Source organism: Puntigrus tetrazona, chromosome 17 (assembly GCF_018831695.1).
Source record: "Puntigrus tetrazona isolate hp1 chromosome 17, ASM1883169v1, whole genome shotgun sequence".
Classification (NCBI taxonomy): Eukaryota; Metazoa; Chordata; class Actinopteri; order Cypriniformes; family Cyprinidae; genus Puntigrus; species Puntigrus tetrazona.
The window spans coordinates 13246471-13264897 of NC_056715.1; the positions used below are offsets into that span (position 1 = coordinate 13246471).

Here is an 18427-nt window from a genome sequence, read left to right on the forward strand (position 1 = left end):
CAGTCTGTGGGTGGATTACTTCTCTGACATGTCACCAAGTCATGTGAAAAATAAACCTACAGAAAGATGGAAATAATATATAGTATTTAACAAAAGCAGCAACAGAACTTGCCCATAGGTTTTAAAGAAACCCATACGTTTGGTTTGTTTCTTTTCCTACTTCATGGTGTTTAATTCGACGTATGAATATTTGTAAATGTTTACTAGCAATTTCTAAGTGAAAATTTATTCTACACGCTGATCTAAAATATGTATGTATGGATAGATAGATAGATAGTCAGACAGACAGACAGACAGACAGACAGACAGATAGATAGATAGATAGATAGATAGATAGATAGATAGATAGATAGATAGATAGATAGATAGATAGATAGATAGATAGACAGATTATAGATAGATAGATAGACAGATTATAGATAGATAGATAGATAGATAGATAGACAGACAGATGATAGATAGATAGACAGATAGATAGATAGATAGATAGATAGATAGATAGATAGATAGATAGATAGATAGATCAGACAGATAGATAGATAGATAGATAGATAGATAGATAGATAGATAGATAGATAGATAGATAGATAGACAGACAGATGATAGATAGATAGTCAGACAGACAGATAGACAGATAGATAGACAGACAGACAGACAGACAGATGATAGATAGATAGATGTTTACAGTAAGTTGAAAGGTATTTAGGCATGTTCCGTCTCGTAATGTATATTAAATGCCAACTTTATATAAAGATTACGTCATGCGAACCTATCCACTTCAGTTGTCAGAGTTTTGGATTTTGTACTCGAGTTTACGCTTTTTTACAAAAATAAAAGATACGTAATCATTTATTTATTTTTTGCACAGGCTCCTTCCCCTCCTGCAAGTTATTCTCCAAACTGCAGCAAGCGCTAGCTGATAAGAAAGTCGTCACGTGACGCAGCGCTCAGAGTTCCTCCACTCAGTCACTGCGACGCTCGTCTCCCTGATCGATCTGCTCTCAGGAACAGTGGGAATAAAAAAGAAAATGTCGATCACAGTGGAAGAGATCAAAAACAAACTTCAGTCTACCGGGGATGACCTTGTTTTCTTCGTTAATGGAAAAAAGGTAATTGGATGATTGAATAATTACATTGTTTGATGTGAGTTTCATTGCCGGTAGCCTATAGTCAAAATGCGTCCCATTATTAACTCCGTGCAGATCACTGAGAAGAATGCAGAGCCTGAGAAGACCCTCTTGACTTATCTAAGGAGAAACTGTATCCTTCTGATCTTCCGGCCCTCTGAACGGCTTCTGTATTGGAAATAAATGCTTTTGGAAGTTTTGGAAATTTTAGACCATAACCACAGCATTCATGAGACACTGGTATTCATGTCTCCTGGAGTTATATCTTGGGTTAAACTGAATTGTTTGCTGCTCACTTCATGAGCTTTTTCATTTCTTAATATGACATATTAGTATATTTGTTATTACAGTAGATCGATTAGTAATGTAGGCCGTTTTTGCTCAGGAAAATCACTGATTTGATTCCATGTGATCAGGACACAAGGAAAATAGTTGTAACTTTGAGAAAAAAAAATGTAATAATTGATTTATAACTTAGTTGATTTTTTTTCTTTTTGCCTTTCTGTAAACCAAAAAAAGTCATGTTCATGTAACTGGTTTTATAAGTCAAACATTTGACTTGTATTACAGAAAATGAACCATGAACCAACAAATATAATTTTATGGGTCAAGAGTGCCACAACAACAAAGGTTATTTTAAAGGGTCAGATTGGACAGAAATAACTCATTTGCACTTACAGTATGCATTTATAATTAGTTAATCTTTATTTTTGTCCTCAATGTTAGTACATTAATTATTTACATAACTGCTATGCGATGATATTTTGTTGATCCAAACTTGTAATGTTCAGTCACAGGGAATGTCATCTAGGTATTACTTTGCAGTTTGTCATTCGGGTCGACGTACTTTTTCAGTGTCATTGTCTTCGAGCTGTTTTCCTTATCGTCACTGCTTGCAGTGGGTCTGACGGGAACCAAACTGGGATGTGCCGAAGGAGGTTGTGGAGCCTGCACCGTAATGGTGTCCAGAAATCATCCACATCAAAACCGGATTATGTATCTTTCATCTTAAAAGTGCATTGCTGTCCTTAAAAACAGGTTCACGGTAGCTGTTAATAATTCCTTTATCAATATTTAAGGATTCTAAAACATATGCCAGAGTTACATAGTTATGTCCTTGACGGTACGCTGTAAGTCACTACGCTGTTAATGCCTGTCTGGCTCCTCTATGCTCTTTGCATCACTGTGCAGTAACAACCGTGGAGGGCATCGGCAGCGTGGCGAGCAAACTCCATCCTGTACAGGTCACAGTTTTATCTTATTCTCTCAGAATTGCAGATCATTTTGAGAAAAGCATGTGTCACACTGTAACATTAAAGTAACATTTACTGTAACATTTATCCAGGAGCGAATTGCAAAGGCTCATGGGTCACAGTGTGGGTTCTGCACTCCAGGAATCGTGATGTCTATGTACGCTCTCTTGAGAAACAACCCTCAACCCAGCATGCATGACATTCAAGAGGCCTTTCAAGGTACAGAAAGAGCCGTAACTTCTGCATCTTGTCAAATTTGATCAATTAAGGTAACGTATAACTTTTCTGAATAAATATTTTTGTTTTTAAATGGTTTGTACGCAGGCAATTTATGTCGCTGTACTGGCTACAGACCAATTCTAGAAGGCTACAGAACATTCACAAAGGTAAAAAAACAGAGTGATGCTGATTAAATAATAATAATTATATTTCATATAAAAGGAATTCCTGGAAGTCTACACCTGTATATTTTCTTTTAATAATAGATATTTTTTTAGAATAGATAGACAGATAGATTAAAAACCCCTGCAATTTATAATTTATTTGTTTTTATATAATAATCGTGTACTCCATAAATCACTACGGTACACATATAATAAGTGTTCATAATTCAGACTACACTGCAAAAAATTGCTTTCCTATCTTAGATTTTTTTTGTCGTCTTTCCAGCCAAAACATCTAAAAAAGTTTTTAGACATGTAAAAACTATTTCTCTTTTTTTAAGAGCAGTCAATTACAAATTAAATGTTTAAACAAGCTAAACAAATCTGCCAATGGGGTAATCTTGTTTTATGTTTGAAATAAGATTATTTTGCTTGTTCTAGGCAAAAAGTTACTTAATTTCGACTTCTGAAAACAAGACAATTTTTACTTGTCTAGAAAGTCCTTCTTGATGTCATACACATCATCAGAAAGAAGCTCCGGAGCACCGAAGGTTATGGACTGCAGCTTTATATGTAAAGTTAATATAAGATATAAGATAGAGGTAATTGGCACAGTCTTTGAACAGTGAACCAAATTTATCAAAACAGCAGACAATGCAAAAGAACATCTAAGACAGGCAAGTTGAGGAATGTTGATACCTGCCCCGAGTTTGTTGAGCTCACGGGCACTGAACCGGTCTGACTGCCAGGCATAGGGAACCATTTGGCCACATTCAACCCTGAACACAATATAAACTAATTTTGAAACAAGAAAACTGGGATTCTGTGAGATAAACACTGCAGGAACACAAGCTAAAGGCAAGCGGCATCTTACTAAGTAAAATATGTCAATGGAACAACATTCCAATCAACCAAACAGATTTCAGGGATATTTTTTCAGGAAATATTTGTTTTAGGCTTATGATCAGGGTTAGGTGCTCGTACGAGATCATCAGCTATCATTTCCCACTGATTTTAGGAATGCATTTTGGGTAGGAATACACAGTGCAGATGGTATAAATGGAAAAATCTTGAAATTACTCGTTTACATTTCCTACGTGAATTAATGCGAGAATTTTTTTTTTCATTCTTTGTTGAAACTGCAACTAACAATGCTGTTGCAACCAAATATCTTTGTTTACCTTCTCAGCATTGTATTATGACCTGTACTGTGAACTAGCACTTAATTGTCTGGATTCAATCAGATTTACTAAGCAAGAATGAATATATTTTTGTTTATTGTCTTTTACTTTCAGGATGGGGGATGCTGTGGTGGAAAAGGACAAAGTAATGGCTGCTGCATGACTAATGGACATATGCAAGACCATGTCATTGTGAGTAAAACAGACATCTAGACACCATGCTCTATTTTCTACAAACACGTTTTTGTCCTAAAGCCTTGCCATTCATGATAAACCTGTAGCATACTTTGATAGGAAATCAATGACATGGCAGCCATTGCGTTCTCAGAAGAAAGCAGTCACATGTTTGAATTTACACTCATAAGCATGTGAGGTCAAATCTACAGCCATGAAACAAGCAGTAGTGGCTTCAAGATCTATGTTTTACGGTCACAGTATGTCCAGTACTGAATGATATCTAAAGGCAAAGAATTCCAATATTTCTTTCTCTATTTTCAGGAAAATTCAATGCTTCCAGCTCAGAAATTATATGACCAATCAGAGTTTATGCCACTGGACCCGACACAAGAGATTATTTTCCCGCCTGAGCTCATGGTGCGTATAAAATAAATTTAATCTGAATTGATTGACCATCAAAGTAAAATGAGGAGACTGATTGCTGCAGTAAATAACCACTTTAACTTACATTTGTGATGTGCAGAGTTTAAGTAAACAGCCCCAGAGAGAGCTGAGGTTTGTTGGAGAACGAGTGCTTTGGATACAACCCTGCTCTCTTGAAGAACTCTTGGAGCTGAAGGCGACTTATCCAAATGCTAAACTAGTGGTTGGGAACACAGAAGTTGGTGAGTCCCACATACATTACAAATGTTCAGATCATTCTGCTTGTTTGTGATTTCATACTCTCTGAGTGTTCTTTATAGTATGTAGTGTACTGTCATGGTCACACTATTGTCCAGGGGACACTTTGAATTCAGACATATTGCTCATTTCAAATACATTTTTCCCTACAATATAGTAGGAACATATGGATATTCAGATTTTTTTTTACATTTAGGCCAATGATAAAAAGGGATCTTTATTAGAGATTGGCAAGTCTTGAGTCAATAAATCATCATCAATCGTATTTTTGGCCTGTATATCATTGTTTGGTTTGATATATGCTTCCGTTAAATTCCATGGGTATGTTTACATATCATGAGTGAAAAAAACATGTTGATTTTTCTTTGTGCAAAACTTGAAGAGCATATCGCAGGACTCAAAGCTCATTTTAATTGTTTTGTGTCTCTCCTCTAGGTATTGAGATGAAGTTCAAAAACCTTCTTTACCCTGTGATTCTGGCACCGTCTTACATTCCTGAACTGAACATCATCCAACACACACAGGACGGTGAGAGTCATACACCTAAAGGGATGCTGTCAGTGTGTGTTGGTTTAATGCAAATATTATTTGTCAATATATCTAAATATTATAGAGTTAGAACTGTGTGTTTATTCATTTATCTTGTATGGCTTTGGTCAAGTTACAGTTGTCAGTTAATCTTGGCTTGGCTTTGGCCCGCAGGTATTGAGGTTGGTGCATCAGTGACGTTGACTATGCTGGGCGACGCGTTGCGTTCAGCGGTAAAGAAGCTGCCTGCTCATCAGACGGAGGTCTTTAAGGCCGTTCTTGAGCAGCTGCGTTGGTTTGCAGGACAGCAGATCCGAAATGTTGCGGTATGTCATGTCCCTGAAGACACAAAGTGATATAAAGTGTTTTATGTAAGTTAATGGACTTGAAAATTACTGTCAAATGTTAAACTAATGGCTGTTTGATTTAATGAAGTGCGTAACCTCAATAATAAAACATAAAAGCGATGATTAAAAGTCACATGAGTTGCTTTACATGAATATCGTATCTATGCTTCCAGGCTGTTGGTGGGAATATTATGACAGCTAGTCCCATTTCAGACCTCAACCCTGTGTTTATGGCAGCTGGCTGCAAGCTAACAGTGATGTCCAAAGGTACAATGTTTTTTTTCCTGTTTAAGGATCAAAGGTTGAAGCATTTCGTGATCTGATACAGAATACAGAGGCAGTTAATGTAGAGAAAACAGAAGCAATCTCCAGTGATATCCTATTCCATTAGTGTACAGTCATTTATATAGTCCTGCTGAAGTCTAAATATTGTGTAATATTTAATGTAATAGCTAGAAATCTAAATTAGAGATACTTCTAAATAATTGTATAGTTTCCCGTTGTTCACATGGTACAGGGGTTAAGGATACTGAAAGCTGTGGTAAACAGGACTTTCGCAGTACAGTGTATCAGTCTAGAAACATATACTCTAGGGTGTTGACCCTATATTTTTTTTATTGATTCTGTGTCCATGTTCTCCGTTCTGCAGATTTTATTCTAGCAGAGAACAATTGATTAATACATTGAAACTTTTTCAATGTATGTTTTAGAAACCATATTAAAAAATCTCTGTCTGATGCTTAAAGGGGAAAAGCGTGTTCTCGAAATGGATGGCACGTTCTTTCCTGGATACAGAAAGACCATTCTGAAGCCAGAAGAGATTCTGTTGTCCATTGAGATTCCGTACACGAGAAAGGTCTGCATTCAAAACATTCTGTGATTAGAAATACTCTGAAAGTGCTATTTTGTCATAATGCGCTTACTATGCGTCATTCTAACTCATCAGGCTTGCTTACTTTGGAATAGACATCCAGTCCGTTGATGTCTAAGACTATCGTATTAGCAAAAAAGTGGCTCACAAGACATGTATGTTATATTCCAAGTTGCCTGGAGCTATATGATACCTGGCTAAGTGCAAAGAAAAAAATGGAATTTGATTTATTTATTTTGAACGCGTTTACCATTTGAGAGTCTTCTACATGTTAAAACTTGTTGCAAAGTCAGATGGGTTTGAGACAACATGAGTAATTATGACAGAATTTGCATTTTAGGGTGAACCACAGTATTGTCAGGGCTTACTTTTAAAATGTATTTTAAATAAAAATGGGTTGCATTAATACATTTAAAGCAATCCCTAAATAATGCTATGGGATTAATGCTTCCAATAAAACATTTTGAACATTTTGAAGAAAAAGTAATTTAAAGGAAAGGAAAGTATGATTTGAAATACAAAACTAAATCTGCTAGTAGGTGGTGTCAAATCAATGTCTTAATGAAAGAATCATGTAATCATTCGATTCGTTAAAAAGGACTGATTCACTCAAGAATAAAGCAAGTGGTTTTATTCATGTAATTGAATCATTCACACAACTCACACAAATCAATCACACAACGCGGCTTCATTGACGGAGCACATGTTGCTCACAGAAGCACAACTGTTCTGATTTGGCTTTATTTTGAAGCCAGTAGTTATTTGCATTAAGGGCAAATAGCCATATTTTCTCTTTACTCCATGTTAGGAAAAAAGTTGCATTTTCTTTGCAACAAGTCTTAGTAATAATTAGATGCTATTAATAGCCTGCTTATTTCAAACAGTGTCAGATATGTGATGAGGAAAGGGAAAAGTTCAAACTCAAATCTTATCACCACATGTCTCAAATAGGCTTCTTTTCTAATGATGTCAATCCCGATCTTTGCTTAATGTATATAAACCAGCTGTTATATATTTTGTTTTTATTTGCGTTATATGGAGCAAATCAGACAGCACAGTTTTTTTATCAATTCACAGAATATTAACTTTCTGTTATGAATTGCATAAAATTAGTATCACATTTGCAATCGTGCGAATATTAGGCTGCTCATAGACTCATTTTCTAAAACATCTAAAACGACCAAAACCTTCAAACAGTGTTGTGTCACATTAATTTTTCACATGAAATAGATTAAATTTGGAGTGAACTCTGTGAATTTCTGTTTTAGGGCCAGTACTTCTCAGCTTTCAAACAGTCTCCTCGCAAAGAGGATGACATTGCCATTGTCACGTGTGGGATGAACGTATTCTTCAAGGAGCAATCCAGTGTAGTGCAGAGTATCCAGATAAGCTATGGAGGAATGGCCCCTGTCACTGTCCTTGCCACGGCCACATGCAACAGGTTACTCAACAGGTAGATGACGGTGTCTGGCAGGTTTTCCAGCACATTTCTGATTCTTTTCTGACGTTCAGCCTCATTCAGCAACCGATGCATCAGTTTCACGCAATCTTTATTTAATTGCAGGCAATGGAACGAGGAGCTCCTAGAGGACGCCTGCGCATCATTGGCTGAGGAGATGAGTCTGTCACCTACAGCTCCTGGTGGGATGGTGACATACAGACGCACACTGACTGTCAGCCTCTTCTACAAGTTCTTCCTCACTGTCCAACACAAACTGGCTCTGGACCTGCGAAAGGAGGTTTTTGATATTGTGTTTTGCATGCTTAGACAATCAAATGTCTGAAAAATTCTACTTAGCTCCAAAATATGTGGCAGTAATTTAAGTTATTTAAATTAAAAAATACATTTTAATGGTTAGTAAGAAATGTATATAGCTTTTTTGCAATTTGCAAATGTGCTCAAAAGTTATTTTTGGACACTTATTCTACTGTTTACTACTTTCTAACAGTCCAAGAGTGTATATGACCCTGGACCACAAAACTTAAGTACCATGGGTATATTGTAGCAATAGGCAAAAATATATTGCATTGGTTAATTTTTTTAAGTAAAAAAAAAATCCTTATTTTGTGGTCCAGGGTGACATATGTTCTCGGTCACATGACTGTTTCAGGGTTAATTGTAAACTGTGTAAATTCAACAGGGTGTGACTGTGGAAGACGTTCAACCTGAATATGCCACTGCTACTGAGCTCTTCCAGCTGGACTCACCTTCCAGTGTACAGCTCTACCAGGTACATATACATCGGCATTTAGCAGCTTTATCTGTGCGTTATGTGGAAAGTTTTATGAAACTCTAGATGGCACAGTCCGATGGGTGTAACTCAATCATCATTACATCATTACATGGTCCTTTTTCAGCCAATGAGCTTGCTGTTTAACATTTAAATACTTGGCTAGTGCTTGCTGTAGCTGTTGGAGTCCACTTTAGAAACCCTTCACACTCCCCAGCTCCACCTGTACAGATCTGCAATGGACCCATACCCGTATGCTGTGTGGGGGTTGTGTCATATATTTATATTTACAGCAGCAGTTTTTCTTACATGCTCACAGCAGCATGTTGTGGATGTATTGGCAGTAGCAAGTCTCTGTATATGCTCTGCCTCAGCATCATAGCAGATCTATCCATCAAGACCAAAAACGTTAACATTGTCACGTATGCCACCATGCCAATCTAATGATAGACCCTTATTTCTTTGTTTGCAGGCAGTTCCCCCTGGTCATAATAGTGCTGATGTGGTGGGGCAACCGATCATGCATCTCTCTGCACTTAAGCAGGCCACAGGAGAAGCGGTCTACTGTGACGACATCCCCTGTTATGAAAATGAGCTCCATTTGGCTTTGGTCACCAGTACTAAAGCTCACGCACTCATAAAGTTAGTTGAAAATAACACGCGTCATGTTTTAGTGTTGAGTTAAAGCCAAGTATATGACTTGTCACATGCACACTGATGTTCTTAAAGCCAACCTATGTTTGTTGTTTTTATGACGTGTCATAAAAAGGTTCAGTGATCTGAGACAATGATTATGTGTGTTCATTGTGTGTACGTGTTTCTCTTTATAGATCCATTGACACCTCCGATGCGACGGCAGTTCCTGGAGTGGTTGCGTTTGTCTCTGCTAAAGACATCCCAGGAAGTAACATGACAGGACCTGTCGTTTATGATGAAACCGTTTTTGCAGATGATAAGGTTTTTCTATATTTCACTGAATTTTCTGTACAGTATTTCTGATGTCAAGACGTTGTTACGCAGAGAGCTTTTAAATTGATTTCGCTTTTATATAGAAGTCCGTTGTTAGTTATGATGCAGGCATAAGGAAACCATAACGTAATGGCTTTTACACTTCTTTCACAAAACAGAGAGTATCTTTTTGAAGTCGTAGTAAATGACGTTGTGCATTTTTGACAAATCTTAACGGATTCCCGTGCAAAATGTATCTCACATGCATCTCACTTGATTGCAGAGTAGGCTATTCTGTGATCAGGCGTTTTTCTACGGCATAATCATTTATTGATGCAGTTACACTTTGACATGCCCTTTCATGGTTGAGCATCTTGGATGTGGCATAGTTAAAAATAATCTTAATCTACCCCAAAAATTTCACACATTTACAACAAAGCAATTGGTGTTTCTTAGAAAATTCTGTATCCATCTCAGAGTGAAAAAAAGTAAAACATTTTAATTAAAAATTAAATTGTAAATTAAATCACTTTGTTGTATGGCACATTGCAAGATATTAAGTGTAATTAATTAGAAATTAGGTCACACTTAATGAAGAAATACATTTATTTAAATGTATTTGAATCTTTTATATATCTTTGATATATGTCAGTGCTATAAACTGCTGTTCAGAAGTTTGGGATCAGAAGATTTTTTGCATTTAGAAATTAATTATTTTATTCAGCAGGGATGCAGTAAATTAACCAAAAGTGACAGTACAGACTTTATTTTTTAAAATAAACGACTTAGAGTAAAACACTTATTTTTATTACAAAAGATTTAGTTCTTTTAAACTCTTTTTAAACAACTAATTGTTTATCTATATTTAGGAATCATGAAAAAGTGATGTATCTCAGTTTCCGCAAACAGTACAGCTGTTTTTAGCATTGATAGTACGTGAAAGTAGTAAATGTTTCTTGCATCATCAAAAATTAATCAAATGTAGCTTTTCATTATAGAAATAAATTATTACATATATTTTCAAATACTAAAATAGAATTGTAATACCTTTTTCTTTTACAAAATATAGAAAAATCATTAAAAAAAAAGACCAACCCCAAGCTTTTCAGTAGCATTATGATTGGAATCTGTGATGTGTCTCTGCATATAATGTGTAGCTTTTGTATACTCATGTAGAGTCCTAACACTGATCTTTCATGCTAGGTCACATGTGTTGGACATATAGTGGGGGCCATTGTGGCAGACACACAGGCCCATGCTCAGAGAGCAGCCAAAGCTGTGAAGATCAGCTATGAGGAACTGCAGCCTGTGATCGTCACCATTCAGGTCTGTATTTACTTCACGTTCACACTCACCACAGAAAATACAATCATCTGGCTATGGAACAATGCTTTTGTCATGTGTGGTGGACACAACCCAAATTCAACAGAGCAAGCAAGTCCACAAAAAGGTCTTTATCAGCATAAAAGTGGGTGCATCTGATCAGACAGGAGACAAATAGGCACATGCTCAAACCAGACACAATGAGATTGACAGAAGAGCATATGGCAAATGAGCACCAATACGAACAACATGTTCGAAAAGAAAACATGACACAAGATGTCAAAGGATTTTACAGATCCCAGAGTTGTGTATTGAAAATTCTATACAAAAAGCCTTTGAAAAAACAGAAACGTGAAGTGAAATGTAATCTGCTTAGGACTAAAAATATGACCTACAACCACTTTTTGGTTTCAAAACCACGGATCTACAATATTATCACAAAACATTTGGTGCTGTGCTCTGACCTTTCAGCTCCTGCTCATCATTACATAACAGGCTTTTTCAAGGTTTTCAGGCAAACAGCTTGTACAAAACACACAGAGATAAGCTTGACTGGTTTGCTAAAATGTTTAAGTTCACTCTTTCAAACAGGATGCTATCGCCAACAAGTCCTTCTTTGAGCCGGTGAGAAGTATAGAGAGAGGAGATGTTGCACAGGGATTCAAAGACTCTGATCACATCCTGCATGGTATAACCTTTTTTTTTTATCTAAAATGATGGTGGAACTGATTTGAGCCTCTTTGTGAAGAATGAAAGTTATCTAATAAAGATTTAAATTATTTGTTTATTGTAGGGTTACTCCACCCCAAAATAAAAAAAATTGTAGAGTCCTAACACTGATCTTTCATGCTAGGTCACATGTGTTGGACATATAGTGGGGCATTGTGGCAGACACACAGGCCCATGCTCAGAGAGCAGCCAAAGCTGTGAAGATCAGCTATGAGGAACCCCAGAATAAAAATGTGGTCATAAAAAAAAAAGCTTTGTTCGTCCTCCAAACACAAGATATTTTAGATGAAAACCAGGAGGCTGGTGGCTGCCAAGTAAATGACACTGTCCAGGTCCAGAAAAGTATGAAAGACATTATCAGAATACTTTATCTGTCGTCAGTGGCTTAATTGTCACATTATTGTAATGAAGGATCAGAGGCAGAGGAATCCGTGTGCAGCCTTTTAATGATATGAGCAGACTCAATCAAGCAGTGGTCAGAGAACAAGGACAGGCATATCAGAGACCATCCAGAGGAAGAAACAATACCGAGCAGAAGTCGGGGCAGGCAGCAAACAGTAGGAGTTTCAGGTAACAAGATCACAAGGGCAGACGGCAGAGAATCAAGAGGAGATAAACAGTCCAAGATCATGTTCTGTAAACACAATACCTAACAGGGAAGCTAAAACAAGACTTCACACTCCCTGTAGTGAGCAGGCAGTTTAAGTAGGGGAGTTAATGGGTTACACCTATGCAGGTGATTAGTCTCATGTACGGGGTGTATGGGAAATGGAGTTCAGAATGAAGTCAGTACTCAGTGACAGTTATGAAGTAATGAGAATACTTTTTGCATGGAAATAATACAAAAACAACAACTTTATTCAGCAATTTGTCACCGTAAGTAAAAAGCATAAATGAATGTAGAAAACCTATCCTTGCGTCAACAAAATAAACATTTTGGTGTGGAGTAACCCCTTAAAACCATGTTTTCATGAAAAAAGAGTCTGTGATTTGCACAAATTCTGTGGTAGATCTGCAGTTTTTTTCCTCACCATTTATATCCTTAAATAATTCTTGTTCAGACCTGTTCCTCTCATTTCACAAGCTGACGCTAAATGTGCGATTCTGCAGGTGAGATGCACATTGGAGGGCAGGAGCAGTTTTATCTGGAGACTAACTGCACTCTGGCTGTGCCTAGTGGAGAGGATGGAGAAATGGAGCTGTTTGTGTCCACTCAGTCAGCCTCCAAGACTCAAGTAAACAAATCAGATAGAAAAACCCTCTGTCAGACAACAGATGCTATGGTTCCTCTCATTTGAAATGGTTACTTCATTAGAAGCAAAAAAATAAGATAAGATTGTTAATGATGTGATGTATAGTTGATTGTACTGTGCTAATGCAAATAATGTGCCGTTTTTACCACAGGCTCTAGTGGCTAAAGCTCTGGGAGTTCCTGCCAACCGGGTGGTATGCCGTGTAAAGCGAATGGGAGGAGGATTTGGAGGGAAAGAGAGTCGGAGCACCATTCTGTCCACTGTGGTTGCTGTTGCTGCACATACGTATGAATATTTAAAACACGTTAATGTGCCTATTTACATAAAGTCAGTAGCAATGTGAAGGGTAAACGTATAGTTTGGACTTTTTCTTCTAGGGTCAAGCGGCCAGTTCGCTGCATGCTAGATCGCGATGAGGACATGCTAGTCACAGGCGGTCGGCATCCATTTTTCGGACATTACAAGGTGAAAAATTGTGCAATTTATTTCCATTACATTGTCCTTTAGGTTGATGACAAGTCTTCTCAGTCTTGGCTGGGCTTTCTAAAATTGGCTAATATGTCCATGGTTGTGTTTTTCTATTAACATGCTCTTTACAGTCCTCATGCATTATATGTACACATACATGTTAAGCTTCTTGCACACCACGATTGGTCGATTAATGAATGTACACTATTGGTCAAACTACTTTTTAATCCTTACCTTCAGCAAGTATAAAAACATTAAGAAAACAAAGCAAAACCCGGCTATTTTAGGTCATTTAAAAATCCCTACGAAGACATAATACCACACACTATTATCCTCGTTCTTTTCATACACTATTGCTCTGTAATTTCTAGGTTGGGTACATGAACAATGGAAGAGTGACGGCACTTGAAGTGACGCTCTACAGCAACGCAGGCAATTCACTAGACCTGTCGTTGTCAGTGAGTAGGCGTCTCAAAGTTTTGAATATCTATCCCCCTTGTGGTCACTGAGACACATTACAAGATATTCTATTACGTTCCAAGCCTAAATGTGTGTCCTGTCTGTCAATGCGCAGATCCTGGAGAGGGCACTGTTCCACATGGATAACTCCTACAACGTTCCTAACATCCGTGGCACTGGCTACATGTGTAAAACCAACCTGCCGTCTAACTCAGCGTTCAGAGGCTTCGGGGGGCCGCAGGGCATGATGATCGCAGAGAGCTGGATGAGTGATGTGGCTTTGAGCTGTGGTCTGCCTGCTGAAGAGGTCCATACTGCAACTTTTTCCTTCTCGCAGTTCGTAGTACACAAATGTAACACGTAAACAGAATTCTCTACCACTTCCAGGTGAGGAGGATGAACCTGTACAAAGAGGGGGATTTCACGCCTTTCAATCAACGTCTGGAGCAGTTCACCATCGATCGCTGTTGGGAGGAGTGCATGCAGCTCTCAGACTTCAACAAGCGCAAGGAGGCAGCGGAACAATACAACAGGTTAGAAATAATCAGAAATGCTGAGCACATCGACACAACCAGAAGCGATATAGCAGGAATGTTGCATTGACAATTAACAGAAGAACATAAATTCAGGTTAAAGTACCAAAATCCCTAAAACCAAAGCTGAAATAAAAATATGAATAAATATATAAAAATGACACTTACTAAAACTTAATCTGAAATTTAAATAATATGTTACTACAATATTGTATACATATAAATAAATATATAAAATAACAATAGGCAGCATAAATTCAAACAGCAAAGCCAGCACTTTAGTGATTTTATTTGTATATTACTATGAAAATGTTCCAAGTTTAGGTACTGCATAGCATGTTGGGTAAGAATTGCTGTAATACTTTAATTCCAGGCAGCATCGTTGGACCAAAAGAGGATTATCCATCGTTCCCACAAAGTTTGGAATCAGCTTTACCGCTGTCTTCCTCAACCAGGTCAGCCCTTTTCCTCTCAGGCTCTGAATAATTATTAAAAACAGTTGATTATGTGTTAGATGGATGTTTTTGTTCCAGGCAGGAGCTTTGGTACTGGTGTACTCAGATGGTTCGGTTTTACTAACTCATGGTGGAACAGAGATGGGCCAAGGCCTGCACACTAAAATGGTCCAGGTAATGCAAACAAAGCACAACAAAAGTACTGTATTAAATAATTTGACGCAACTGTTCATTTGAATTTTTGTGTTGTGCAGGTGGCCAGTAAAACTCTTGGAATCCCCTGCTCTAAGATTCACATCACAGAGACCAGCACTAACACAGTTCCCAACACCAGCCCTACGGCCGCCTCTGCCTCATCGGATCTCAACGGCATGGCCACCTTTGTAAGCCTCGCGCGGCAGATATTTATGATGCTTTTCATGTAAACTATCATTCAAAAGTTTTGGGACAGTTTTTTAATTGATTAAAAGCGACAGTAAAGAAAAAAAAAATTATTGGAAAGTGCACAACATTTGTCAATATTTATAATAATTTCAACAAAAATCATATAAAATCAACAAATCAGCATATCCAAATTATTTCTGAAGGATCGCACTAATAAGTTTAATAGTTATTTTAAATTGTAATAATTTTTAACATTTTTAACTCTACTTTTTGACCAAATAATTCATCGTAAGAGACTTCTTTCAAAAACATTACAAACATATTTATTTACCCCGTCAAACGTCAGCCATAAAACTAATCCACATTAATTCGAATCAATATTTGTCCAACAATTATGTACAACAAATTTTTTCCACAGAATGCTTGCCAGACATTACTACAGAGGCTTCAGCCTTACAAAGACAAAAACCCCAAAGGCTGCTGGGAGGATTGGGTCAGTATTTAGTTTTCGTATGTAATTATTCACCGCATTATATTTTACCGCATTTTACATATGACGCTTTAATCACATTTACAGGTGAAAGCAGCCTATTTCGACAGAGTTAATTTATCTGCCAATGGATTTTACAAGTACGTTTACAAGTACATTTTAAAGTGGTTTCCCCAGCTATAATTGAATATAATTGTAACAAATTTCAATGAATGTGGTAAATTACACATTTCTAATTTTGTTATCGTCCATAAAACTATGTTTTATAGGACTCCAGATCTTGGCTATGATTTTGAAACAAATTCAGGAAGGCCGTTTAACTACTTCAGTTACGGCGTGGCCGTCTCAGAGGTGGAGATAGACTGTCTAACTGGTAGTCATAAGGTAATGCCAGGGCTAAATGTGTATTTGTTATGTGGAAATACAAGTTTTACTAAACCTACTGACCAAACTTTTGATACTTCTGAGTGTAATTATCAAATAGAGTGTTTTCATAACACGTATCGCTTATCTCTCCTGTCAGAATCTTCATACATCCATAGTCATGGATGTGGGCAAGAGTTTAAATCCAGCATTGGACATTGGACAGGTATTTCATCTAAATGTAATAAAACAGATCACATCGTTGTCGGTTCATCATAATTATAATCTGATTTGTGGCTGTGTATGCAGGTGGAGGGTGGCTTCATGCAAGGTTTAGGTCTGTTCACGCTGGAGGAACTACGCTACTCTCCTGATGGTTACTTGTATACTCGCGGACCTGGGATGTATAAGATTCCCGCTTTTGGGGATATTCCCATTGAATTAAAGGTCTCGCTGCTCAGGGATGCTCCTAACGAGAAGGCCATCTTCTCCTCGAAGGTTAGATGAACCACAACAACTGACTCCATCGTCAGATCATGGTTCAAGTCTGTTGACTCTCGTATTTTTTACTCAGGCTGTGGGTGAGCCCCCTCTCTTTCTGGCAGCCTCGGTGTTTTACGCCATTAAAGATGCCATCACAGCTGCCAGGGCTGAGTCCGGTCTGATGGGACCATTTAGACTGGACAGCCCTGCAACGCCTGAACGGATACGAAATGCCTGTGAAGACAAGTTTACTAAACTGGTATGTAGTAACTTTCACTTGTTTACTGTCGGTAATTGTATATGGTTGGCTCCATATAATGCATAATTACACAAAAAATGCTTTAAATCGTAAGAATATTTAACTTTAGAATTTTTCACGGTTTCTAATCAAATAAATGGAGCCTTGGTGAGCTATAGAGATTTTTCAACAGCAGCCTACATACAACTATGGCGTTCATGGAGCTGCTTGATGTGATTTATTGTTTGATATCATATCAGCTGCTTTTAACGGGCCCACTGAAGTTTGTTGACAATTATATTTTTGCTTTATTTTAGTGTCCTCCTGCGGATCCTGGCACCTTTATTCCATGGGCAGTGCAGGTGTAAGACCCAGCAAAGCCAACCTAAAGTCAGATTGAATCAAAATGGACTGCTTACTTTCTTATGCCTTATTCCAAAGGAAAAAACAATGTGTTGTAATCTTCAAGCAAAATTCTGCTGGTCAGCACAGGCTATTGGATAATGTTAGCTAAAAGCCCCTAGAAAATATATATATTTAGGCGTTACACATTTGACCCACAAGCCACTAAATTCTTGATGGGTAAAATCAAGTCCTATACAGTTTAAAATCCACAGCAGCAAAGGCATTGAGAGAAGAACACTAACTACCCAAGAAATGGAAATTCTGAGAATTTTGTTGTGAGCAGATTTATACTGTGAAAACAAAAGCACTTGTGCTTTTATGACCTCTATGTGCTCTTAGTGTACATTTATATATTTGACCCAGGATCACAAAACCAGTCATAAGGGTAAATCTTTCAAAATGTAGGTTTATACATCGTCCAAAGCTGAACAAGCTTTCCATTGATGTATGGTTTGTTAGGATATGACAATTTTTGGCTAAGATACAGCTATTTGAAAATCTGGAATATGAGGGTGAAAAAAATAGCTAAATATATTATTGGGAAAATTGCCTTAAAAGTTGTCCAAATTAAGTTGTTAGCAATGCACATTTCCGGTAGGGAAAAATATCTTCATTGAACATGATCTTTAATTAAAATCCTAATGATTTTTGGCATAAAATAAAAATGTACTATTTTGATCCATACAATGTATTTTTGGCTATTGCTAAAAAAATATCTTTCTACTTAAGATTGATCTTATGGTCCAGGGTCATATATAACAGGTAAATGATTTGTGCACAAAGTAATTTTGTTATTTCATTGTAGAAATGATTAATTTATTTTGTAACAGAAGCTGTCTAATAATAGGGATGATAATACTGAGATAAAGTGAGTAGTATTACTCAGCTCATGTGATGTCAATATGATATATAAGTCACTAATATATAGTACCTCTCACAGTATTAAATAAAAGTCAGTTTTAAAATTAATTTACATATGACTGATACTTTGAAAAGCTCTTACCTCTGAGAGTAAACGTGTGTTCTACAGAATCCTAGGAGATTCTGGACATTCTTTGTGTTTAATTTCAATCACTCCATTTTAGTGGCAAAGGTCTGCGATGGCAGAATGACTTTG

At 37.2% G+C, this 18427-nt stretch overlaps 1 protein-coding gene across 1 annotated transcript; it reads left to right on the forward strand.

Moving 5' to 3' along the window:
• Positions 1 to 961: 961 nt before the first annotated feature.
• On the forward strand, positions 962 to 18279 carry xdh (xanthine dehydrogenase). The gene is made up of 36 exons (XM_043263427.1): positions 962 to 1109; positions 1203 to 1260; positions 2027 to 2123; positions 2263 to 2371; positions 2473 to 2599; positions 2705 to 2766; positions 4059 to 4136; positions 4443 to 4538; positions 4645 to 4786; positions 5238 to 5330; positions 5505 to 5656; positions 5851 to 5944; positions 6424 to 6533; positions 7817 to 8001; positions 8113 to 8287; positions 8690 to 8779; positions 9252 to 9421; positions 9610 to 9736; positions 10931 to 11053; positions 11642 to 11738; positions 12890 to 13014; positions 13184 to 13317; positions 13410 to 13497; positions 13872 to 13958; positions 14075 to 14266; positions 14347 to 14492; positions 14866 to 14947; positions 15026 to 15121; positions 15202 to 15330; positions 15750 to 15824; positions 15909 to 15961; positions 16091 to 16205; positions 16345 to 16410; positions 16494 to 16682; positions 16759 to 16926; positions 17223 to 18279. Exons 1-36 carry the CDS (start codon positions 1029 to 1031, stop codon positions 17271 to 17273), a joined length of 4062 nt encoding a protein of 1353 aa, XP_043119362.1. The 5' UTR covers positions 962 to 1028; the 3' UTR covers positions 17274 to 18279.
• The last annotated feature ends 148 nt before the right edge of the window (positions 18280 to 18427 follow it).